Genomic DNA, 25,187 nt, shown 5'->3' with positions numbered 1-25,187 from the left:
CGTGCGATAAATCCATAGAACTGTACATGAAAACAAAGTCTGTTACAATTAAAAACCCCAGGCTGGGCACACGGTGGCTCACACCTGCAGTCCTAGCACTTTTGGAGGCTGACTCAGGAAGATCGCTTGAGCACAGGGGCTTGCGACCAGCCTGGGAAATATAGTGAGACCTTGTTTCTACAAAAAATTAAAAAATTAGTTGAGTGTGGTGGCGCGTGCCTGTAGTCCAGCTACTTGGGTGGCTGACACGGAAGGATTGCTTGAGCCTGGGAGGTGGGGGCCATAGTGAGCTGAGACTGTGTCACTGCACTCCAGCCCGGGTGACAGAGTGAGAACATTTTTCAAAATAAAACAAAACAACAAAGCCCCACATGAGTTCTGGAGATAGAGTGCCTGGGTTTGTTTGAATCACAGCTCCATCACTTATTAGTTAGATCCTGGGTAAGTTATTTGTGCCTCAGTTACCTCATCTGTAAATGTGGGTAATAATAGTATCTACTGCATGGGGTTGCTGTAAGGATTCAGTTAATATATGTAAAGCACTTGAAAGAGTGCCTGGCTCATTTTATTACTATATAAGTGATAGCTATTATTATTATTATATGAAAATAAAGGAATAAAAAGATATATGGGCTATCATATGAGTATAGCAACTATGAGTAATCTGAAGTCTGAAATACAACAACCATGAGGTACTGGCTTTATGCAGGAAAGGAAGAAACTCTATAAGAGGTTAGTGTAAATGCTACTAAGCAAATTTAAGTTTGCTCTTTCCCTGTTTTCCAGGGAAGGCAAAAACCAAGCAAACAAAAAAATCCTCTCACTCTATTGATTCATTCATTGAATGTCTGCTATTTTCTTTTTCTTTTCTTTCTTTTTTTTTTTTTTCTGAGACTGAGTCTCACACTGTCGCCTGGGGCTGGTGTGCAGTGGCATGATCTCGGCTCGCTGCAACCTGTGCCTCCCAGGTTCAACCAATTCTCCTGCCTCAGCCTCCCCGAGTAGCTAGGATTACAGGCATGTGCCACCTTTGTATTTTTAGTTGAGACGGGGTTTCACTATGTTGGCCAGGCTGGTCTCAAACTCCTGACCTTGTGATCCACCTGTCTCGGCCTCCCAAAGTGCTGGGATTACCAGGGTAAGCCACCGCACCCAGCCATGTCTGCTATTTTCTAGGGCTTACTGAAAGGTTAGAAAGGATCTTGGCAGTCTTTCACTTCCATATATTTCACTTCCAATATCACCTGACACGTGACGATGTATTCTCTAACGCGTCTGCTTGTTTTGTGTATGTGTGACCTCAGTTTTTTCCAATTTACCACAGCTACCAGGTAGAGGTACTGACGGTGTCTGTGATTAAGCATCATACCTATTACAGCATCAACAATGAGAATATTAAGACCAAATAAATACTCCCACGAGATTGACTACACAGTAGGTAAACTCGGAGAATTATTTGCGAAGCCAAAAGAAGCTTTTGAAAACAGGAACCTGGGAATCCAAGCAGTGGGTGTTTTGAGGATGATCCAGATACACTTAGGAGTGTTCAGATCATGAAACTCCATGACATGAAGGAAAAAGGTGAGGCATCATTGCAATATGATGTTAAAATAGTAATCTTGGCCTGGTGTGGTGACTCACATCTGTAATCCCAGCACTTTGGGAGGCTGAGGTGGGAAGATTGGTGAAGCTAGGAGTTTGAGATCAGCCTGGGCAACAAAGTGAGACCCTGTCTCTACAAAAATAAAAAAATTAGCTGGGTGTGGTGGCACTTGCCTATACTTCCAGCTACTCGGGTGGCTGAGGCGGGAGTATCACTTGAGCCCAGGAGGTCGAGGCTGCGTTGAGTTGTGATTACACCACTACACTCCAGCCTGGGTGACCGAGTGAGAACCTGTCTCTAAAAAAAAAGAAAAAAACACCAAAAAAACCTATCTTGAACCATTCCCTTCTCACTACAAGGTCTTAATAGGGGCAGATAATATGACAGAGAGACATTCAGAGCAGGCAGAGGTGTCATCTATTTGATTCACATGAGTCTGAAATCTTGTTTTTAATGTTTAAGCATTACTCTTTGACAGTTGAGAGAAAACAATCCCCCTGGGAGGAGGAAAGCGGCCAAAAGAAAATGGAACAGCTGAGAAAGAATGGAAGTGATTCTAATGCTCCACAACACACAGCCAAGTGGAAGGGAAGCCAGGGTAAATGATCCGAGCCCGTCTACGAAACAGCCCGCCTCAGCTTGCGCGCTGGGTGCTCACTCAGTGAAGCAATAACAACTCTGTCATGGCTGACACAGCTGGAGCTCCTCCACGTTAGTCAGCTGCAGGAAACCAGCCTATGTCCATTGTGCAAGAAGGGTCTGAACACTAGAGACACAGGCACACAAGATTGCATCTCTATTCCGCTTCTCCTTGGTTGTTATGGGAAGTGAGTGTCTCAAGTTAAATAAACTAGACTCTGGGGAACTATACAGTAAAGACTTAGTGATCGGCACAGCTTGGCATTTATGGTAATTAAAGATACAAAACATATTACAACTTCAATTTGTCTTAGTAACTTTGAAGAAGATGTTATTTTAGTTTAATTAGAAGGGGGAAAAGCAGAGAGATTACGTGTAACTTTTTAAAATAAAACTTTGAACCTAATATCACATAAAAGTCAAAAAGTACTTTGATGGAATTTATTTTACTTCTTTTGGGTGTCATGAATACAAAAGAGGTGACATGCTCAACACCACAATGCTGCAGAGCCAGGTAAACAATCTAGAATAAACTTGCTTCATTGTTTTCTAGCAACCCCTAACCACCTCTGTGATCTGTGGAAGTGAGGAGTTGGTACTTTGCCATTAATTTCTCCTCCCTTTCCTGGCCAGAAGAACCCACTAATTCTTGTACCCTGTCATAGTGTAAAGTGACTACTGATTCAAAAGATGTCTTTATATTCAGATTAATGGATAAAGAAGTACAGTCATGTGTCGCATAATGACTTCTTGGTCAGCAATGGGCCACATATACAGCCGTAGTCTGGTAAAATTATAATGGAGTCAGAAAATACCTATTGCCTAATGATTTGTGTTACAATTGCCTACAGAATTCAGTACAGCAACATGTTGTACAGGTTTGTAGCCTAGGAGCCATAGGCTATACCATACAGCCTAGGTGTAGAGTAGGCTATACCATCTAGGTTTGTGTAAATACACTTTATGATGTTTGCCCAAAGATGAAATCGCCTAATGATGCATTTCTTACAACACATCCCTGTTGCTAAGCAATGCAGTACTGCACCAATACAGTAATGGAACTTTCTTAAAGGAAAATCTACTAGGAAGCACTTGATCCTAGTAGTGATCCTAGGCTGCATTAGATTGGAGGTACAATATGGAACAAATTAATACCAGATCCCAGTAGAAGTCCTCAACTAATTCTAGGCATAGAGCATCTTTCTCACGCTTTCCTGTATTTTTTTTTTTTTTTTTGAGATGGAGTCTTGCTCTGTCACCCAGGCTGGAGTGCAGTGGTGCAATCATGGCTTACTGCAGCCTCAACCTCCCAGACTCAAGGGATCTTCCCACCTCAGCCTCCTGAATAGCTGAGACTATAGGTGTGTGTCACCATGCCCAGCTTAATTAAAAAATTTTTTTTGTAGAGACAGGGTCTTAACTATGTTGCCAGGGCTGGTCTTGAATGCCTGGCTTCCAGGGATCCTCCTGCCTTGGCCCCCCAGAGTGTTTGGATTATGGGTGTGAGCCCTGTTTTCTGAAATCCATTTTCTTAAGTTGTCAGGGTGATAGCAGTCAGTTTTTAGATTGTTTCTCCACAAAGGCCCAGTTCACACTTTGCTGGCTTTCTTTCCTGCCTGTTTTTTGTTTTAATTCTACCTAAATATCCTGGCCTAAGCTCTTAACTGTGAACTCCTGTTTTCAACCATAGGTAGAAATATAATGACCACAATTTTTTTTTTTTTTGAGATGGAGTTTTGCTCTTGTTGCCCAGGCTGGAGTGCAATGGCACAGTCTTAGCTCACCGCAACCTCTGCCTCCCGGGTTCAAGCGATTCTCCTGCCTCAGCCTCCCAAGTAGCTGGGATTACAGGCATGTGCCACCACACCTGGCTAATTTTGTATTTTTTTTTAGTAGAGATGGGGTTTCTCCATGTTGGTCAGGCTGCTCTCGAACTCCCGACCTCAGGTGATCCACCCACCTTGGCCTCCCAAAGTGTTGGGATTACAGGTGTGAGCCACCGCACCCAGACACAATTTTGACTTATAAAATAAATGGTATTTCATTCCCTCCAAAATAAAAACTGGAAATCAACTGCCAATCAATTTTCTCCATTTGGGAAGCTGCCACCCTCTAGAGGTAATATGATGTTGGGGGCACTTTCCAGTTGTCACCAGGACTGACGGCAAAGGGAGCTGCTACTGCATTTAGTGACTGGGATGAGAGATACCAGACATAATGAAATGCAGTTTTTTTTTTTTTTGAGACAGAGTCTTGCTCTGTTGCCCAAGCTGGAGTGCAGTGGCGCAATCTTGGCTCACTGCAGCTTCCGCCTACTCTGTTGCCAGGCTGGAGTGCGATGGCGCGATCTCGGCTCACTGCAACTTCCGACTCCCAGGTTCAAGCGATTCTCCTGCCTCAGCCTCCTGAGTAGCTGGGATTACAGGCACGCGCCAGCGCGGTCAGCTAATTTTTGTATTTTTAGTAGAGACGGGGTTTCACCATGTTGGCCAGGATGGTCTCAATCTCCTGACCTCGTGATCCGCCCGCCTCGGCCTTCCAAAGTGCTGGGATTACAGGCGTGAGCCACCGCGCCCGACTGAAATGCAGTTTTATATATAAAAGAACCACCTTGCCCAAGATACCAGTAGTACTCACTTTGAAACACTATAAAAGGTCTACAACATTACAAGTTGCATCTTAAAAAAATTCTCCATTATATTTAGTCTAAGAGGACTTAGAAGAGGACTGAGGAGTGGGGAGAAGACAGGAGAGTGTGAAATACTTGGGGGCTCCCATATGTTGGGACAGAATATGGTCCTCTCAGGAATTTCATGGCTCTAACTGAGTTTCAGCCTAGCTTATTTTACCAGCATTTATTTCAACATTAGGATCTGGGACTTGACTTGCCAATTGTTCATGACACAGCTGTGGTACTACTTACTCAGCTAGGAATAACAAAAGGTGTAGACTTTCTCTTTTTTCCTTTTTTTAGACAGGGTCTCGCTCTGTTGCCCAGGCTGGAGTGCACTAATGTGATCATAGCTCACTGCAGCCTCCATATCCCAGGCTCAAGTGATCCTCCTGACTCAGCCTCTCCAGTAGCTGAGATTACAGGTACACAGCACCACGCCTGGCTAATTTTTTTGGGTTTTAGTAGAGATGAGGTCTTGCTGTGTTGCCCAGGCTGGTCTTGAACTCCTGAACTCAAGCAATCCCAAAATGTTGGGATTACAGGCATGAGCCACTGCGCCTGGCCAATAAAGACTTCTGATTGATGTAGTGTTATTCAGTCATATAAAGATGAAATGTAAATAAAATGGTTAAAGTGTCCTCTCAGTTGCAGAATAGACCTCAGTTGCTAGAAATACATAGCTTTTTAAAAATCTTTATTTATTTAGTTTTTTTGGGATGAAGTTTTGCTCTTGTTGCCCAGGCTGGAGTGCTGTGGTGTGATCTCGGCTCACTGCAACTTCCACCTCCTGGGTTCATGCAATTCTCCTGCCTCAGCCTCCCGAGTAGCTGGGATTACAGGTGGCCACCACCATGCCCGGCTAATTTTTGTGTTTTTAGTAGAGACGGGGTTTCACCATGTTGTCCAGGCTAGTCTCTAACTCCTGACCACTTGCCTTGGCCTCCCAGAGTGCTGGGATTACAGGCGTTGAGCCACTGTGCCCAGCCTACAATTCATTTTTACTAAAAAAATATAATAGAGATGGGGTCTCACTATGTTGACCAGGCTGATCTTGAACTCCTGGCCTCAAGCAATTATCCTGCCTTGGCTTCCCAAAGTGCTGAGATTACAGGTGTGAGCCACTACATCTGGCCTTGAATCCTTTTTTATCTAAGATTTTCAGGCATTGTCAAATTGTGTAAGGTAAATTTCTACTTGTTCTCTAGTATCCTTTCTCCCCATTTTTCCTTAATAAAAACCCCAAATGGTTGCCATTTCCTCCTCCATTTCCCAGCTTCCTTATGGGTGGGTGTGGCCATGTGACTTGACCTGTGGACTGTGTAAACTGATGTGTGCAACATCCAGCTTTTCCTCCTTTCTTTTAAATAGGGAAGTTGCTTGCTGTCCATGCTTTCCCCCTTTTTACCCTTGCTGGAAAAGGATGACAACTTGGGCAGCCACCTTAGACCTACAGATGGCCATGGAATGTTCCACCAGCTGGATCCTTGTAGCAGTGCCACCTACTCACTTCTACCTTATTTAAGCCAACGAATTTTGGAGAAATTAATTTTCCTGCCATTTTTTCATATACTGACTGCTAACTCCAAATAAGAGAAATGACATCCGGTCTCAATATAAAAAACAGTAGTGAGGCGGGGCATGGTGGCTCACGACTGTAATCCCAGAACTTTGGGAGGCCGAGGTGGGTGGACAACATGGTGAGACCTTGTCTCTACTAAAAATACAAAAATTAGCCAGGGGTGGTGGCGCATACCTGTTATCCTAGCTACTCAGGAAGCTGAGGCATGAGAATCGCTTGAATCCAGGAGGTGGAATTTGCAGTAAGCTGAGATTGCACCACTGTACTTCAGCCTGGGTGACAGAGCAAGACCCTGTCTAAAAAAAAAAAAAACAGTAGTGGGAGAAACTTGAATGTAGCAGGCTTCCAATTTTATATATATGTGGGTCACAGATACATACCATATACATACTATACAAAAAAAACCACTTGTTTTTATAAGCTGAATACATTATGAACATGTCTTGAATAGTTTAAAAAAGTTAACTGTTAAGAGCTTTGAAAAGGGTGAGGCTGGCCGTGGTGGCTCACGCCTGTATTCCCAGCACTTTGGGAGGCTGAGGCGGATGGATCACCTGAGGTCAGGAGTTCTGAGACCAGCCTGGCCAACATGGTGAAACCCCACCTCTACTAAAAATATAAAACTTAGCTGGGCATGGTGGCGCATGCCTGTAATCCCAGCTACTAGCAGGGCTGAGGCAGGAGGATTGCTTGAACCTGGGAGGTAGAGGTTACAGTGAGCCAAGATTGTGCCACTGCACTCCAACCTGGGCAACAGAGCAGGGCTCAGTCTCAAAAAAAAAAGAAAAAAAAAAAAAAAGGGTAAGAATGGGAGCTTTATTTATGTGTTATATGTTTAATACAATTTCAATGTATTTTGTTGTGTTCAATACAGTTAATATCTGGAGTAAACAAGGTCGGTCTCATACATTTATCTTTCCTTTCTTCTTCCTCACGTTGTACATAAGGGAAGGAGGCTTCTTGGTTTTATAGGCCACACTTTTCTTGATGCGCTGTCCTTTGATGTTAACAATATATGGCAAGAGAGGGGGCCGGACGGTCAAAACTGTTCCTTCAGGTGTATAGCCTCGGAGATGCAGTCTGTCCTTAAAATTAGGTGTTACTGAAACCCAACCTATGCAGGCATGTGACACAACACAAAAGGCTGTTAGCAATCATCTTATTAAAAATACCAAACCAAAGCTGAAAATGGAATATCAGAGAACGCTGTCACTCTCTTTCACTCTCTTATTATTTTATTATTTTTTAAGAAACTGTGTCTTGCTATGTTACCCAGGCTGAACTCAAGTTCCTGGGCTCAAGCGATCTTCCTGCCTTGGCGTCCTGAGAAGCTGGGGGCATGGGTGGGTACACCTTATTTTTAAAAAAGCACACAATGCATTTGTGCAAAGTACAAATTTATTTTCAGAATAGGTTGTATTTTATGAATAAACTAGTATGTACACCTTAAAATAATCAGCTTTCATCAGTTAAGGCACTTTTCTATAAAAAAAATTGTCGGTAAGGCTGCTTTATTCACTTTCTGTTTTGTTTTTTTTTTTTTGAGATGGAGTTTGGCTCTTGTTGCCCAGGCTGGAGTGCAATGGCACGATCTTGGCTCACCGCAACCTCCGCCTCCTGGGTTCAAGCGATTCTCCTGCCTTAGCCTCCCAAGTAGCTGGAATTACAGGCATGCACCACCATGCCTGGCTAATTTTGTATTTTTGGTAGAGACGGGGTTTCTCCATGTTGGTCAGGCTGGTCTCAAACTCTCGACCTCAGGTGATCCGCCTGCCTCAGCCTCACAAAGTGCTGGGATTACAGGTGTCAGCCACCGTGCCCGCCCTTTTATTCACTCTTTAAAAAGTGCTTGGCATAAAATTACCTGCAGAGGAAAACTTGATGTCTGCCACTGCTTCAGATGCCCCCAGTCCTTCTTTTAACATAATGTCTTCAGGTACAAGAGGAGGAAATCCTGCCATTCGTTCTTTTCCACCCATTGGAATCTTCCAATGAAATAAAGATATTTACAAGTTCAAATTAAATTTCTTGGAACTCTAACATTAAGCAAATCACTGATAAGATAATTCTGTACAGGGATCAAGAATAAAATCCTCCTCTCCCTCTCCCTCTCCCTCCCCCTCCCCCTCCCCCTCTTCCTCTCCCCTTTCTTCGGTCTCCCTCTCCCCCTTTCTTCGGTCTCCCTCTCCTTCTTTTTATGGTCTCCCTCTGTTGCCAAAGCTGGACTGTACTGCTGTGATCTCGGCTCGCTGCAACCTCCCTGCCTCGGGCTCCTGTGATTCTCCTGCCTCGACCTGCCGAGTGCCTGGGATTGCAGGCGCGTGCCGCCACACCTGACTGGTTTTTGTATTTTTGGTGGAGACGGGGTTTCACCGTGTTGACCAGGCTGGTCTCCAGCTCCTGGCCTCGAGTGATCTGCCCGCCTTGGCCTCCCAAGGTGCTGGGATTGCAGCCGGAGTCTCGCTCACTCAATGCTCAATGTTGCTCAGGCTGGAGCGCAGTGGCGTGATCTCGGCTCGCTACAACCTCCACCTCCCAGCCGCCTGCCTTGGCCTCCTAAAGTGCTAAGATTACAGCCTCTGCCCGGCCACCACCCCGGCTAGGAAGTGAGGAGCGTCTCTGCCTGGCCGCCCATGGTCTACGATGTGAGGAGCCCCTCTGCCCGGCCGCCCAGTCTGGGAAGTGAGGAGCGCCTCTGCTCGGCCGCCATCCCGTATAGGAAGTGAGGAGCGCCTCTGCCCGGCCGCCCATCGTCTGGGATGTGAGGAGTGCCTCTGCCCGGTCGCCCCGTCTGGGAGGTGAGGAGCATCTCTGCCCGGCCACCCCCTCTGGGAGGTGAGGAGCGCCTCTGCCCGGCCGCCACCCCGTCTGGGAGGAAGTGAGGAGCGCCTCTGGCCGGCAGCCACCCCGTCTGGGAAGTGAGGAGCGCCTCTACCTGGCCGCCCCGTCTGGGAAGTGAGGAGCGCCTCTTCCCGGCCGCCCAACGTCTGGGAAGTGAGGAGTGCCTCTGCTCGGCCGCCCTGTCTGGGAGGTCAGGAGTGCCTCTGCCTGGCCGCCACCCCGTCTTGGAGGAAGTGAGGAGCGCCTCTGCCCGGCCGCCACCCGGTCTAGGAAGTGAGGAGCGCCTCTGCCCGGCCGCCCTCTCTGGGAAGTGAGGAGCGCCTCTGCCCGGCCGCCCCGTGTGGTAGGTGAGGAGCGCCTCTGCCTGGCTGCCACCCCTTCTGGGAGGAAGTGAGGAGCGCCTCTGCCCGGCCGCCCCGTCTGGGAGGTGAGGAGCATCTCTGCCCGGCCGCCCCGTCTGGGAGGTGAGGAGCGCCTCTGCCCGGCCGCCCCGTCTGGAAGGTGAGGAGCGCCTCTGCCCGGCCGCCCCGTCTGGGAGGTGAGGAGCGCCTCTGCCCTGCCGCCCTGTCTGGGAAGTGAGGAGCGCCTCTGCCCGGCCGCCCATCGTCTGGGAGGTGAGGAGCGCCTCTGCCCGGCCGTCCCATCTGGGACGTGAGGAGGACCTCTGCCCGGCCGCCCCGTCTGGGATGTGAGGAGCGCCTCTGCCCGGCCGCCCCGTCTGGGAAGTGAGGAGCGCCTCTGCCCGGCCGCCCCATCTGGGAAGTGAGGAGCCCCTCTGCCTGGCTGCCACCCCTTCTGGGAGGAAGTGAGGAGCGCCTCTGCCCGGCCGCCCCGTCTGGGAGGTGAGGAGCGTCTCTGCCCGGCCGCCCCGTCTGGGAGGTGAGGAGCGCCTCTGCCCGGCCGCCCCGTCTGGAAGGTGAGGAGCGCCTCTGCCCGGCCACCCCGTCTGGGAGGTGAGGAGCGCCTCTGCCCTGCCGCCCCGTCTGGGAAGTGAGGAGCGCCTCTGCCCGGCCGCCCATCGTCTGGGAGGTGAGGAGCGCCTCTGCCCGGCCGTCCCATCTGGGACGTGAGGAGGACCTCTGCCCGGCCGCCCCGTCTGGGATGTGAGGAGCGCCTCTGCCCGGCCGCCCCGTCTGGGAAGTGAGGAGCACCTCTGCCCGGCCGCCCCGTCTGGGAAGTGAGGAGCGCCTCTGCCTGGCTGCCACCCCGTCTGGGAGGAAGTGAGGAGCGCCTCTGCCCAACTACCCCCTCAGGGAGGTGAGGAGTGTCTCTGCCCGGCCGCCCCATCTGGGAGGTGAGGAGCGCCTCTGCCCGGCCACCCCGTCTGGGAAGTGAGGAGCCCCTCTGCCCGGCCGCCCTGTCTGGGAGGTGAGGAGCGCCTCTGCCTGGCTGCCACCCTGTCTGGGAGGAAGTGAGGAGCGCCTCTGCCCGGCCACCCCATCTGGGAAGTGAGGAGCGCCTCTGCCCGGCCACCCCATCTGGGAAGTGAGGAGCGCCTCTGCCCGGCCGCCCTGTCTGGGAGGTGAGGAGCACCTCTGCCCGGCCGCCCTGTCTGGGAGGTGTACCCAACAGCTCCAAAGAGAAAGCGACCATCGGGAGTGGGCCATGAGGATGATGGCGGTTTTGTTGAAAAGAAGGGGGGGAAGTGTGGGGAAAGGAAGGAGAGATCAGATTGTTGCTGTGTCTGTGTAGAAAGAGGTGGGCATAGGAGACTCCATTTTGTTCTGACTAGGAGAAATTCTTCTGCCTTGGGATGCTGTTGATCTATGGCCTTTCCCCCAGCCATGTGCTCTCTGAAACATGTGCTGTGTCAACTCAGGGTTAAATGGATTAAGGGTGGTGCAAGATGTGCTTTGTTAAACAGATGCTTGAAGGCAGCATGCTCTTTAAGAGTCATCACCACTCCCTAATCTCAAGTACCCAGGGACACAAACACTGCAGAAGGCCGCAGGGACCTCTGCCTAGGAAAACCAGAGACCTTTGTTCATGTGTTTATCTCCTGACCTTCTCTCCACTATTATCCTATGACCTTGCCATATCTCCCTCTCTGAGAAACACCCAAGAATGATCAATAAATACTTAAAAAAAAAAAAAAAGAATAAAATTCTTTCAAATATTCAACTGGTGAAAAGAACTTGCAATCACTTCTGGGGTCAAATGAAAAGCAAGGGAACTCTGTGATGGGATGAAGCTTACAAATCTCAGGGCTCTGGGCCACACATTGGGCAAGCACCTGGCAGCAGCCTCTGGACAGGAGAATTGTGCTTCACTGACACTGTTTTTAGAATCCTCCACAGGGCCTCACATAGTTTAATGCTGGGCAATTAAGGCACGGTCCTTCCAAGTACCTTAGTTCTTATAGGTGTGGCCATCAAGATTAGTGCCTGGTCTTTATGAGTTAAGGGTCCATATATAATGGATAATATTTAGCTTTTATGTTTACAGGTGTTTCCACGATTAGAAGTGATTGGGTAATTTTTTTTTTTTGAGATGGAGTTTTGCTCTTGCTGCCCAAGCTGGAGTGTAATGGCACGATATCAGCTCACTGCAACCTCCGCCTCCAAGGCTCAAGTGATTCTCTTGCCTCAGCCTCCCGAGTAACTGGGATTACAGGCGCGCACCACTGTACCAGGCTAATTTTTTTGTATTTTTCGTAGAAACAGGGTTTCACCATGTTAGCCAGGCTGGTCTTGAACTCCTGACCTCAGGAGATCTGCCCACCTCGGCCTCCCAAAGTGCTGGGATTACAGGTGTGAGCCACTGCGCTTGGCCATAATTGGGTAATTTATTCATCTATTAATTAGCAAATCTCTCCTGTGTTTAGCACTAAGAACACAAAGATAGATTTTGCAGTATGGTTTCTGCCCCCAAGGAAATCAAAGGGGTAGATAATATGTAAGCTAATACAAGGTCAGAAATGTAATACGAGGCATCTATAAGTACTATGGTTGTGAAGGAAGGGGTAATGAATGTGTTCAGTCAAGGAAAACATTAGTAAAGAAGCAATATATATATATAACAACAAAAACAAATAAGCAATACATGAGCAATATTTTGAGAAATGAGTCAAAGTTATTCAGTGGAAAGATATTCTCGGTCACCACAGGTACAGATAAAAACTGGAAAAAGGATGATGAGTTCAGGGAACTATAGCTTAATTGTCCAAAGTATGGTGTGTGTGTGTGTGTGTGTGTGTGTGTGTGTGTGTGTGTGTGTGTGTGTGTGTGTGTGTGTATTGGTGATGAGGTGTGTGTGTGTGTGTGTGTGTGTGTGTGTGTGTGTGTGTGTATTGGTGATGAGGCTGTCAGGAGTTTATACAACTTTTTGCAACAGTGTCACTATTGGGCACTCAAAATGTGGCTGGTGACACTAAGCAACCATATTTTAAATTTTCCTTTTTTTTTTAGAGACAGGATTTCACTCTGTCACCCAGGCTAGAGTGCAGTGGGCATAATCATGGCTCACCACAGCCTCATACTCCTGGGCTCAAGTGGTCCTCCTGCCTTAACCTCTCGAGGAGCTGGGACTACAGGTGCATGCCACCATACCTGGCTAACTTGAGCAAATTTTCTTTTTTTTGTTGTTTTTTGAGATGGAGTCTCTGTTGCCCAGGCTGGAGTGCAGTAGCGCGATCTTGGCTCACTGCAACCTCTGCCGCCCTGGTTCAAGTGATTCTCCTGCCTCAGCCTTCTGAGTGGCTGGGATTACAGGCACCCACCACCATGCCTGGCTAATTTTTGTATTTTTAGTAGAGGTGGGGTTTCACCATCTTGGCCAGGCTGGTCTTGAACTCCTGACCTTGTGATCCATCTGCTTTGGCCTCCCAAAATGCTGGGATTATCGGTGTGAGCCACCGCGCCTGGCCATTGAGCAAATTTTAATTGTCACTAATATATTTAAACTTAGATAGCCACATGTGGCTAATGGCTACCAAACTGGACAGTGTAGTCTAGAGAAAAAACAGCTGTGTGGCTATTCTAGGATCAGTCTATATAGAGCAATTTTGCTTTATAGCCAGAATTCTCAAAGAGAATGAAGTGAGGGAAAGCTAGCTCAAGATATTGTATAACAGTTCTGTATAACAAAGGCTTTCTTAACAGAGCTATGGGACCATCCCAGTGTATACTAACCATAACCATGCAATCAAGGCGTGTTGCCTTACCTGGAGTAATGTATGACCTGCATGCTTCTGATACAGAGCGTCTGCCCTGTCCAAGGAGGTGATATGCACAGGGAGGATGTTGGAAGCCACGACTGTAAACCAAGCTGACTGATTTCCCTTAAGAAAGGAAGAAGTTATTTGACCTGGTGAAAAACTTGGAAAACCTGCATATTCAAGGTACGATCAACTAAAAAAAAAAAAAAAAATCAAAAAACAAAAACCCAATCAGACTCCCTTTATAAGTACTGGTATGGCAGTAGCTGTAAATCAAATTATTAATAAGAACAGGGGCACAATACTGAAGCAGTGCATTTCAGCAATTCATGTGAACTATGACTTCTTTGACAGACTCAATACTATTTTTGAAAAAACGTCTATTATTAAAAATTAAAAGGAAATACTATCTGCTTTAATTATCTCTGTGTAAAGTTAGGTTTAAAATATTAACATTTTATGTGTTCTGATGAAATATATAAAGGTGCAAGCCTGGTGTGGTGGCTCATGCCTATAATCCCCGCACTTTGGAAGGCCGAGGTGGGTGAATCCCTTGAGCTCAAGTTTGAGACTAGCCTGGGAAACATGGCAAAACCCTGTCTCTATAAAAAATACAAAAATTAGCTGGGTGTGGTGATGTGTGCCTGTAGTCCCGACTACTTGCGGGGCGGGGGTGGGATGATCATTGGAGCCCAGGAGGTTAAGGCTATAGTGAGCCGTGACTGTACCACTGCACTCCAGTCTGGGCAACAGAGAGAGATGCTGTTTCAAAAAACAAACAAATAAACAAAAAAAAAACAATAACAAAAAACCAACCCCAGAAACAAAAAACCAACAACCTCCCAAAACGAAATATATAAGGGTTCTAAGTGTGTAAGGCAAAATTTCTAACAAAGTATGAGCAAACACAAAACCCAAGAAATGTGCTATAGTAATGGCACACAGTTGTATTGTGTTGTTGGACATATCCATATCCATGTTTCATTTTCCTTTTTCTCTTCACTTTAGCAAAATGGAGAGCAATTCTATAGACACTCCAAAATCCCTAGATGCTATATAAACGAATACCAAACAAAAAAGTATATGCATAAAAACACACATATCATGGGATACAAAGTGCGGAATTAATTTAATGCCTATAACCCTGTACCTAAAGGTTTGACTTTATCCCATAGGTTTGACTCTATCCCATAGAGTAGGGATAGTATCTTGTGTTAAATGCCAAGCTGTGTGGGGTACTCAATTGAAAACATAAGTTTTCAAGACCTAGCACTTTTTTGGGAGGATGAGGGAGTAGGGCATTTCTTTTCCCCAAGTGTTTTTTTTTTTTTTTTTGAGATGGAGTCTTGCCCCGTCACCCAGGCTGGAGAGCAGTGGTGCAATTTCAGCTCACTGCAACCTCCGCCTCCCAGGTTTAAGTGATCTTCCTGCCTCAGCCTCTCTAGTAGCTGGGATTACAAGTGTGTGCCACCACACCCAGCTAATTTTTGTATTTTTAGTAGAGATGGGGTTTCACCATGTTGACCAGGCTGGTCTTGATCTCCTGGCCTCAAGTGATCAGCCTGCCTCAGCCTCCCACAGTGCTGGAATTACAGGCGTGAGCCACCGTGCCCAGCCATCCCCAAGTTTTTATTACAGAAATTTTTAAACATAAAAACAAATTAAATCCTATACAATCATGGCTTAGTTATCAACATTTTGTCAGTCTTGTTCATTTATCTGCTTCCTTAAAGTGAATCCCAATATTTTAAAATCATTTTTTAATAGTACAGACTTTTCTTACCTGCAGGAAATCTATGCGGCCTATAGCACCCAAAAACAGAACCATTCCTGGTTTAAGCACAAAAGTTCTTGGAACAATGGACTGTGTTGGCAAAACAATATTTACTTCTTTTTCTGTCAGAAGATTTAAAATCTGTGAAGCAAATGGCAGATTTTTTAGAAAATACTTTTATTGAAAATATGATATATTATGATTTACTTGTAAAATAAAAAGTGATGAAAAATATGCCAGACTTCAAAATAAACCAAATTATGTCAGAGTTTGCTACACATCAAATTTATATAGATTCTTCCTGTCTAAATTAATTTCAATCTGATGGCTCTACCCTTGTTTTACAACTTAATCTACAGTAATGGCAAAATAACTTTATAGGTGTATGAGACTTTCCTATGTCAGCAGCATTCCCTAAATGTCAAAATTAATGTGAACCTGAAAACATGTTGATTCAATACCAAGATAGAAAATATATGCTCTCCTTATCAAGGCTTGTGGGCAGTAGCAATTTCCGCCTAAAGTAATGGTGTATGTGACCTCATGTCCTAGTGGTAAGTATGCATGCATTAAATGCAAAATGGTCACCCCATTCTAGGAGCAAGTAAAGTGGCTGAAGAACCTCTTCCTAAATTCTGGTCTTCAATTTCCTTATTTCTCCCAAATATTCAGCAGAGAATGAGAAAAAGTTATAAATCCCCCATGCTTATAACACAGAGGATTTATAATTTATCCCTATGATTTATAATAAATCCCTTCTAAGGATGACAAGTTCCTAGAGAGACTAGAGAAAAATAGAAAAGGAAAGACACAAGTATAAGATTCTGGAAAGATCTAAGGAATCAAAATCTGGTTAAAAAAGAATAAAGAAGGTACAAATTGGACACAAAACTTGTAAACTTCTTTCTTAAGAATAACAAGAGGCTGGGCAACGTGGCTCACGCCTGTAATTCCAGCAATTTGGGAGGCTAAGGCGGGCAGATCACCTGAGGTCAGGAGTTCGAGACCAGCCTGACCAACATGGAGAAAGCCCATCTCTATTAAAAATACAAAATTAGCCGGGCGTGGTGGCGTGCACCTGTAATCCCAGCTACTCGGGAGGCTGAGGCAGGGGAATCGCTTGAATCTGGGAGGCGGAGGTTGTGGTGAGCCAAGATTGCACCACTGCCCTCCAGCCTGGGTGACAGAGCAAGACTCTGTCTCAAAGGAAAAAAAAAGAATAACAAGAAAATAAAAAATAGAAATGATACATAGAGGCTCACAAGAAAATAATAAGGGGGCTGCAAATAGTTTTCTTCATTACTTGTGTTTGAAAAGGCACATTAAAAGCCATTTGCAGGTCAGCCATGGTGGCTCATGCCTGTAATCCCAGGACTTTCAGAGGCAGCGGCAGGCAGATCACTTGAGCTCAGGAGTTTTTTTTCTGTTTTTGAGACAGAGTCTCACTCTGTCGCCTAGGCTGGAGTGCAATGGTGTGATCTTGGCTCACTGCAACTTCTGCCTCCCGGGTTCAAGCAATTCCCCTGTCACAGTCTCCCAAGTAGCTGAGATTACAGACGTGCGCTACCATGCTTGGCTAATTTTTTTGGTATTTTTAGTAGACACAGGGTTTTATCATGTTGGCCAGGCTGGTCTCGAACTCCTGACCTCAAGTGATCCACCTGCCTTGGTCTTCCGAAATGCTGGGATTACAGGTATGCACCATCGTGCCCAGCTGAGCTCAGGAGTTTGAGACCAGTCTGGGCAACACAGCAAAACCTCACCTCTATGAAAAATACAAAAATTAGCTGGGGTGGCGTGTGTCTGTAGTTCTCAGCTACCCCGGAGGCTGAGGTGGAGGATTGCTTGAGCTAGGGAGGCAGAAGTTACAGTGGGCCAAGATCCCACCACTGCACTCCAGCCTAGACCAGACTGGGCAACATAGCGAGGTCCTGTCTCTACAAAAACTAAACAATTAGTTGGGCATGGTGGTGTGTACCTGTGGCCCTAGCTACTTGGGAGGCTGAAGTGGGAGAATTAGTTGAGCCTAGGACTTTGAAGTTACTTGATCATGCCACTGCATTCCAGCCTGGGCAACAGGGGGAAACCTTGTCTCTCTCTTTTTTTTGTTGAGACAGGATTTCACTCTTTTGCCCAGGCTGGGCTGCAGTGGCATGATCTCGGCTCACTGCAACCTCTGCCTCCCAATAAGTGTATCAAGTGATTCTTGTGCCTCAGCCTCCTCAGTAGCTGGGATTACAGGCATGCACCACCATACCCAGCTAATTTTTTGTATTTTTAGTAGAGATACAGTTTTGGCATGTTGCCCAGGCTGGTCTCAAACTCCTGGGCTCAAGCACTCCTCCCACCTCAGCCTCCCAAAGTGCTGGGACTACAGGCGTGAGGCACTGTGCCCGGCCTGAGTCTTAATACTTTCATTTCACAACAGAGATCCTTGGTTTAGTCTGGGAAACCCTGGTTTAAGACATCAAATAAGTTTATCTGTAAACTAACAGAGAAGCAAACTACCAGTGCTGACAGACGTTTATATCTAAAAATTTGGGGTTCTCATTCTGCTGTCTAGAGTATTTTGCAAATTCTTGCCTTTCTGACACAACTATTTAATAGAGAATATATGACTGAAGTAACTGCTATGCCTGATCTAATAGCATCTGAAAGGGAAGAATTAGTCTGGGCGTAGTGGCTCCCATCCGTAATCCTAGCACTTTGGGAGGCTGAGGTGGGTGGATTACCTGAGGTGAGGGGTTTGAGACCAGCCTGGCCGACATGGCGAAACCCTGTCTCTATTAAAAATTCAAAAAGTAGCCAGGTGTGGTGGCACATGCCTCTAATACCAGCTACTCGAGAGGCTGAGGCAGGACAATCGCTTGAACCCAGGCGGCAGATGTTGCAGTGAGCCAAGATCATCACGCCACTGCACTCCAGCCTGGGCAAGAGAGTCAGACTCCGTCTTAAAAAAAAAAAAAAAAGTATGGGGGGGGAAGAATTAGTTCATTAAGCTAAAGTGACAGAATATTATTAGAAAGCAGTTCTGAACTTTTGGACCGCTAAGGAAGAAAAGATGGCATGAGCAATTATTCCAGGAGAGCAGTAAAAGTTAAAAGGTCTGTATGATTCAATGACAGGGGACATCAAATAGAATACAATTCTGAGAATGTAACTGTAAGTGTTCCTGATGAGGCCAAGAAAAGTACCTAAGAAACCAATGTGGTTTTGTAGGGAGATACAGAGATAATTAGAATAATCGGAAACTGGTCAGTAACCAGATTTGAAGGAAATGATTAATGAATCTGTTGTGAGGCTGTATCCTGGATGCACATTTGAGTCAATCAGTGATCTGAATGAAGATCCAAACTGCAAATATAAAAAGTAATGAGATTTAATGAATATTTAACAGAGTAAGATATAGGCTGAATTCAACAAGACAAAGTCAAAGTTACCTATGAGGCCCAAAGTTGTCCATGAGCAATTGGATAAAGAGAGGCATAGGGACAAGACAGGTGGAGTTAATGCTATTTTTTTTTTTTTTTTGAGACGGAGTCTCGCTCTGTCACCCAGACTGGAGTGCAGTGGCACGATCTCAGCTCACTGCAAGCTCCGCCTCCCGGGTCACACCATTCTCCTGCCTCAGCCTCCCGAGTAGCTGGGACTACAGGCGCCCACCACCTCCCGGCTAATTTTTTGTATTTTTAGTACAGACAGGGTTTCACCGTGTTAGCCCGGATGGTCTCGATCTCCTGACCTTGTGATCCACCTGCCTGGGCCTCCCAAAGTGCTGGGATTACAGGCGTGAGCCACTGCGCCCGGTGGGAGTTAATGCTATTCTAAATCATGCTCACCTGAGAGCACTGAGTTCTCAGTGTCACACTTTAAGAACAAACATAGAAAACATTCTGAAGAGGCCTGGGCCAATGAATAGCCTGTTTCTCAGGGAGCATAGCTGTAGGAAATGAAGATAAATAATCCAGACTGTCAGCACAGTGAATGCTCAACGTTTGCTGGATGAACTAATGAAAGAGAAGAAAAGGGAGGGATAGGTGAAGAAGAGATGGGACGTTACATTTTAAAATATTTCAAAGTCTGGCAAGGGAAATAGGTATTACCTTAGTCCCAGATGGCTTTGGGGAACAATGGATACATGTTACAGGGAGACTATTCAGCTCAGTACACTCAATACAAAGAGAAGGTCAAAGACCCAAATGAGTTACCTTGGAAGGTGACATCACACAGTTTCAGCTAATGGTGAGTCACTCCTTTCAGTTCAAGATAGAGGACCCCTTCATGGATATGTTATAGAGGTAATTCAAGCAGGGCCTAGGGCGTTGGACTCCAGTGATATTCACGTGTTTCTCCTACCTCAAAACCTAGGCTTCTGTAAATGTTTCCCTAACCAAGGTAACAATCACAATGATAAAATAAGTTGGTTGTCAGCAATGAAGTCTATCAAATGGAACAGAGAACTTGATGGCATACAGATTCACCCCTAACAGCTTTCATGAATGAATTAGAACTGAGTCTAAAATGGAAGTAAACTTATTTTCCTGTTTTCTGCCAATTAAGACAGCAGTACTTGTGCAATTGAAAGTAAATGTTTCAGAGGCTGATATGACTAGTAATAAAACTCCAGTTTCCCGTTTAGCTGGCTCTACATGCATTACACTCTTTCTCTATTGCAATTCCCCTGTCTTGATAAATTGGCTGTATCTAGGCAGCAGGCAATATAAACCCATTAAAAAAGAAAAAGAAAGTAAATGTTTCTAAAAGAAACCAAATACATACACAATTTTCTTTTATAATTCCAGGGGTGTCATAAAACCAGTGGGCATCTTTGACATCTTGTGCAGTCAATTCTACTTGTTTGGTGGATTTGTGTGTACCCATAACAGGTTCATTTTCCATGTCAAAGGCAAGTGAATCAGCATCAAACTCAAAGGGAATGTTATACTTCTGTTCTTCTGAATACAAGAATGTCCTTCCAACTCTTCCTAGAACAAGTTATAGTAAGGTTATTAGTCACACCTTTAATACTTTTAACTCCAGACATAATTTTTATGTTTCCCTCAAACAAGTTACTAAGATTACAGTGTACGGAAGTGAGACCATAATGATACTTTTGCTTTTTTTTCCCAAAAAGCAGTGGGAGTCAAACTCTTGCAATAATCAAGCGTGTGGCTGGCTGTGTACATGGAGTGGCGGGGGCGAGGGTGTGTGGAAATCAGACTGTTTTAAAGAAAGGCTGAAAAGATATACCAAGGAAAGACAGACAACCTAATCTAAAGCTGCTGCATGGAGTAAAAACTTTTACTACCTGTACTGCTCTGGGTTTCCAAACAGCCTTATTGTTGCAGAATAAGGAAGGCAGTCTCTCCCCACAAAAACTGGCTAGCCTCGGACAGCTGTATTTCAGGTTGCTTAACAAAGAATTTTAGCATAGTACCAACAAGGGTTTTCCCATAGAGGATGCTTACCTACGACATAACCATGCTTTTTGAGGACATTAAGCTGATTTTGTTCTTGCTCACTAAGATCTTCTTCAGCTTGACTTGAATCTTTTTTAAGTCTTTGATGCCTTTTAAACATTCTGTAAGGAGTTGGGTTGCAAATAGGAAACTTCAGAAGGTTTAATGTAGTACCTGAAATACAAAGAATAAATACATCTTTAGAAAAGGGAATAAGGGGGAAGAAAATGAACATTTTTGAGGATCTACACTGTGTTGGTTACTGTAATAAAATATAAAATTACTGCCACTTTACAAATGAGGAAATAGGTTAAGAGATTAGCTCACAGGGGAAACCAGAATTAGAATCCAAAATCTGTAGGCCCGATTTCTTTCCATTTTTATCAGATTACCATTCAGTATGAAAATAATTTTTCTGTAAAATTCAAAGTACAAGACAGAGAAGAGCAGCTTACTAAATGAAACTTTGGTTTCAAGGGAACAAATGGGGCAGTCAGTTTTGTCAACTTAAATTTAAACCTGGCTGAGCGTAGTGGCTCACACCTGTAATCCCAGCACTTTGGGAGGCCCAGGCAGGTGGATCACTTGAGGTCAGGAGTTCGAGACCTGCCTTGCCAACATGGTGAAACCCTGTCTCTACTAAAAATACAAAAAATTAGCTGGATGTGGTGGTGCACGCTTGTAGTCCAGCTACTTGGGAGGCCGAGGCAGGAGAATCGCTTGAACCTGGGAGGTGAGGGTTGCTGTGAGGTGAGATCGCACTACTGCACTCCAATCTGGGCGACAGAGTGAGACTCTGTCTCAAAAAAAAAAAAAAAAAAAAAAAAATTTTAAACCATAAAAGGACTCATTTTCTAATTACAGAAGTTTGTTTCTTTGTTTCTTGTTTTTGAGACAGCGTCTTGCTCTGTTTCCCAGGCTGGAGTGCAATGGTGCGATCTTGGCTCAGCCTCCCAGGTTCAAGCAATTCTCTACCCTCAGCCTCCTGAGTAGCTGGGATTACAGGCACCAGCTACCACACCCGGCTAAGTTTTGTATTTTTAGTAGACACGGGAGTTTCGCCATGTTGGCAGGTCTGGTCTGGAACTCCTGACCTCAGGTGATCTGCCCACCTTGGCCTCCCAAAGTGCTCAGATTACAGGTGTGACCCACTGCACCTGGCCACAGAAGTTTCTTAAAGTCACAAGACTGATACTTCTGTTTTTTTGGGTCTCACTCTGCTGTCCAGGCTGGATTGGAGTGCAGTGGCCCAATTAGGGCTCACTGCCACCTCAACCTTCCAGGCTCAGGTGATTCTCCCACCTCAACCTCCTGAGTAGCTGGCACTACAGGCATGCACCACCAGCCTGACTAGTTTTTGTATTTTTAGTAGAGACAGGGTTTCACCATGATGCCCAGGCTGGTCCTGAACTCCTGAGCTCAAGCAATCTGCCCACCTTGGCCTCCCAAAGTGCTAGAATTACAGATGTGAGCCACTAAGCCCGGCAAAGCCACACATCAAATTGCACTAATGGGCCGGGAGGGGTGGCTCACACCTGTAATCCCAGCACTTTGGGAGGACAAGGTGGGCAGATCACGTGAGGTCAGGAGTTGGAGACCTGCCTGGCCAACATGGTGAAACCCTGTCTCTACCAAAGATACAAAAATTAGCTGGGTATGGTGGTGCTTGCCTGTAATCCCAGCGCTTTGGGAGGCCACGGTGGGTAGATCACCTGAGGTCAGGAGTTCCAGACCAGCCTGGCCAACATGGTGAAACCCCATCTCTACTAAAAATACAAAAATTAGGCCAGGCGCGGTGGCTCACGCCTGTAATCCCAGCACTTTGGGATGCTGAGGCGGGCGGATCACGAGGTCAGGGGTTTGAGACCAGCCTGACCAACATGGTGAAACCCTGTCTCTACTAAAAATACAAAAATTAGCTGGGCATAGTGGCGTGCGCCTGTAATCCCAGCTACTCAGGAGGCTGAGGGAGGAGAATCGCTTGAACCCGGGAGGCGGAGGTTGCAGTGAGCCACTGCACTCCAGCCTGGGCGACAGAGCAAGACTCCGTCTCAAAAAACAAAACAAAACAAACACAAAAATTAGCTTGGTGTGGTGGCACACGCCTCGAATTTCAGCTACTCGGGAGGCTGAGGTAGGAGAACCACTTAAACCCGGGAGGCAGAGGTTGCAGTGAGCCGAGATCACGCCACTGCACTCCAGCCTGGGCGACAGAGTGAGACTGTCTCCAAAACAAAACAAACAAACAAAACACAAATTTCACTAGGTTCAGACAGTAAAAAGGACGCACGCTTTCTGGAACGGTATACAAAGAAGTTACAAAGCAAATCTCCAGAACAGGAACTTTGCTTTGTTCCCTGGTCTATCTCCAGTGCTTAGTGACTGGGAACAGAGACGTGAGACGTGCTCCATAAACACTTCCATTAGAAAATTACTACAACACATCCTCAATTTTCCCTAGCAGTAAGCTGACACAGAAGAGAGGTGTGACCAGAGTGGGGAGAGAATTTGTAAAGAGAAGGGTACAGGCAACCCGTAGTGGACATTAAGGGAGGATGTACTCGGTGCCTCGGCCAGGACCAGACGTCCACCTTGCCAGAAAACGAAGAGGGCGAGCCTCCTAAAACTCACCTGGCCAAGAGGAGATGGTGGCTCTGTCGATGGCCTCGGAGCCCTTGGCAGTGCAGTAATCGGACTCCAGGAGCGTGTTAAAGAGAGTAGATTTGCCGGCGTTGGTGGCACCCACTAAGTAGACGTCCCCGCGGTAGCGCCAGGAGCGCTGAAGGGCAGAGATCAACTCCTCCACTCCATAGCCGGTCTTGGCGCTGATCAGCCGCACGTCCCTGACCACCGTGCGGGACCAGTTCGGCGGATTCGAATTCTCCCCGTCCTGTGGCTCGTCCTTGACGGGGCGCTGTGGCCCTTGGTGGCCAGGGGCCAGCAGGAGCCCGGCGCGGGCACAGTCCTCCCACAGTCGCTCCCGCAGCCTCTGCCGGTAGCCAGGAGCATCCTGGGGCAGGAGGTCCACTTTGTTTCCCAGCACGATCAGCTGCTTGGGGCCCACCAGCGCGGGCAAGTCGGGCAGCAGGGCGTCGGGCAGGTCCAGCAGGTCCACCATGTAGAGCACCAGGGAGAGCCCGGGCCGCCGCAACGCGGCGCTCACCAGCTCCAGGTACTGCTCGCGGCTCACCTGCAGGCGTAGAGCGCGCCGGTGGTGCACCAGCAGCCAGCAGCGCTGGCACACGGTCCGTGCCAGCCCGCCGTCTGCCTCCGCCCTGCGGAGGAACTTCTCTTGGGGCAGGTAGCCAGGCACGCCGGGGTCCTGGCAGTGCAGCTCTGCCCCGCAGCCCGAGCAGTTCACACCGCTGGGCGGCAATGCCGGGTCCGGGTGCCCCACGACCGGGTGCTCCCGGGGCCTGGCCCGTAGGTTTTGCTGTCGCCGCTCCTCCCGCCGCTGCTGCCTCTGTCGCTCCTCCTCCTTCTGCTGTTGCTGGAGCTCTTGCAGCTGCTTTTCGCGGGTGGGTTCCGGCTCCGGCTCCAGGATGTACTCCGGGAACAGAAAACGCTCCTGCAGGTCAGCACCTTCTCCAAAGCCTTCCGTGTCCACGGGGTCATGAGGAAGCTCGCGTCCCAGACTCGATGAGTGCTGGAAGGAGGAGGCGGCAGCGCACCTCCTCCCCAGGAACGGCTCCCGGAGGCCATGGCGCGCTGCCGTGGAAGCGGATCCACGAAGGAAAAGGCTCAACAGCCTGAACGGTAGGCGAGCGGGCAGCATGAGGAAGTAGCTCCGGGCAAAGGGGCGGAGCCACCAGCGCGCACGCGCACTAGAGTCCGAGGCGCGTATTTGACCCGAGACGAAAGCGCGTGGGTACTTGGGAGCTGTCGTGGTTCGTTTTGCGTCTAATCCCGCGAGTTCTCGCGATTTAAGCTCTGAGACTGAGAACCTACTTAAAGCTATGGCAAAGGCACTGGAGCTAGGTGGGCAGAAAATAGCAGTGAGTGTTTTGGGTTTTTTCACTTTCAGGCTTAAAGCCTCACTGCTAGCACAAGCCGCCCTTAATAAATCACACTTAAAAAGGAGCTTCCAGGGCCGGGCGCGGTGGCTCACGCCTGTAATCCCAGCACTTTGGGAGGCCGAGGCGGGCGGATCATGAGGTCAGGAGATCGAGACCATCCTGGCTTACACGGTGAAACCCCCCAACCCCACTAAAAATACAAAAAATTAGCCGGGCGTGGTGGCGGGCGCCTGTAGTCCCAGCTACTCGGGAGGCTGAGGCAGGAGAATGGCAGGAACGCGGGAGGCGGAGGTTGCAGTGAGCCGAGATCGCGCCACTGCACTCCAGCCTGGGCGACAGAGCGAGCCTCTGTCTCAAAAAAACAAAACAAAACAAAAACAAAATAAAAAGGAGCTTCCGGCTGAGCGCGTGGCTCACGCCTGTAATCCCAGTACTTTGGGAGGCCG

General features: G+C 47.2%; 3 protein-coding genes across 8 annotated transcripts in view; 2 read left to right on the top strand and 1 right to left on the bottom strand.

The window, feature by feature from the left end:
* The window catches only part of REST (RE1 silencing transcription factor), a 43,053-nt gene extending 40,395 nt beyond the window's left edge, over positions 1 to 2,658 (top strand). Inside the window, exons 5-6 of one of the 3 annotated variants that reach the window (XR_008524511.2) lie at positions 1,325 to 1,581; positions 2,082 to 2,658. The gene's annotated coding sequence lies outside the window, so the exon portion shown is untranslated. Of the gene's footprint in view, positions 1 to 1,324; positions 1,582 to 2,065 lie in introns of all 3 variants that reach the window. The other 2 variants (XR_008524512.2, XM_054553966.2) reach the window with 2 other exon arrangements.
* Positions 2,659 to 7,297: 4,639 nt separating this feature from the next.
* NOA1 (nitric oxide associated 1) lies at positions 7,298 to 24,598 on the bottom strand. Its single transcript, XM_002814753.5, has 7 exons — positions 23,357 to 24,598; positions 20,735 to 20,899; positions 20,046 to 20,251; positions 15,276 to 15,407; positions 13,499 to 13,615; positions 8,360 to 8,480; positions 7,298 to 7,609 (listed from the first exon to the last, which is right to left on the bottom strand). Exons 1-7 carry the CDS (start codon positions 24,498 to 24,500, stop codon positions 7,398 to 7,400), a joined length of 2,097 nt encoding a protein of 698 aa, XP_002814799.3. The 5' UTR covers positions 24,501 to 24,598; the 3' UTR covers positions 7,298 to 7,397.
* The window catches only part of POLR2B (RNA polymerase II subunit B), a 55,661-nt gene continuing 55,069 nt past the window's right edge, over positions 24,596 to 25,187 (top strand). The window contains exon 1 of one of the 4 annotated variants that reach the window (XM_009239973.4): positions 24,596 to 24,703. The gene's annotated coding sequence lies outside the window, so the exon portion shown is untranslated. Of the gene's footprint in view, positions 24,913 to 25,187 lie in introns of all 4 variants that reach the window. The other 3 variants (XM_063723432.1, XM_063723433.1, XM_063723434.1) reach the window with 3 other exon arrangements.

The sequence above is a fragment of the Pongo abelii genome, chromosome 3 (genome assembly GCF_028885655.2).
Source record: "Pongo abelii isolate AG06213 chromosome 3, NHGRI_mPonAbe1-v2.0_pri, whole genome shotgun sequence".
NCBI classification, from domain to species: Eukaryota; Metazoa; Chordata; class Mammalia; order Primates; family Hominidae; genus Pongo; species Pongo abelii.
Note: the sequence above shows the minus strand (reverse complement) of the source record. Positions and strands in the feature narration are given on the sequence as shown.

What these genes read in the sequence shown, in the direction of transcription:
- NOA1 (XM_002814753.5), bottom strand. Translation starts at nt 24,500, where the DNA reads ATGCTGCCCGCTCGCCTACCGTTCAGGCTGTTGAGCCTTTTCCTTCGT. An exon ending in GAATTATAAAAGAAAATTGT is followed by an intron (nt 15,408 to 20,045) that starts GTATGTATTTGG and finishes TTTGCTTCACAG; the next exon opens with ATTTTAAATCTTCTGACAGA. An exon ending in CAGGTCATACATTACTCCAG is followed by an intron (nt 8,481 to 13,498) that starts GTAAGGCAACAC and finishes TTTCATTGGAAG; the next exon opens with ATTCCAATGGGTGGAAAAGA.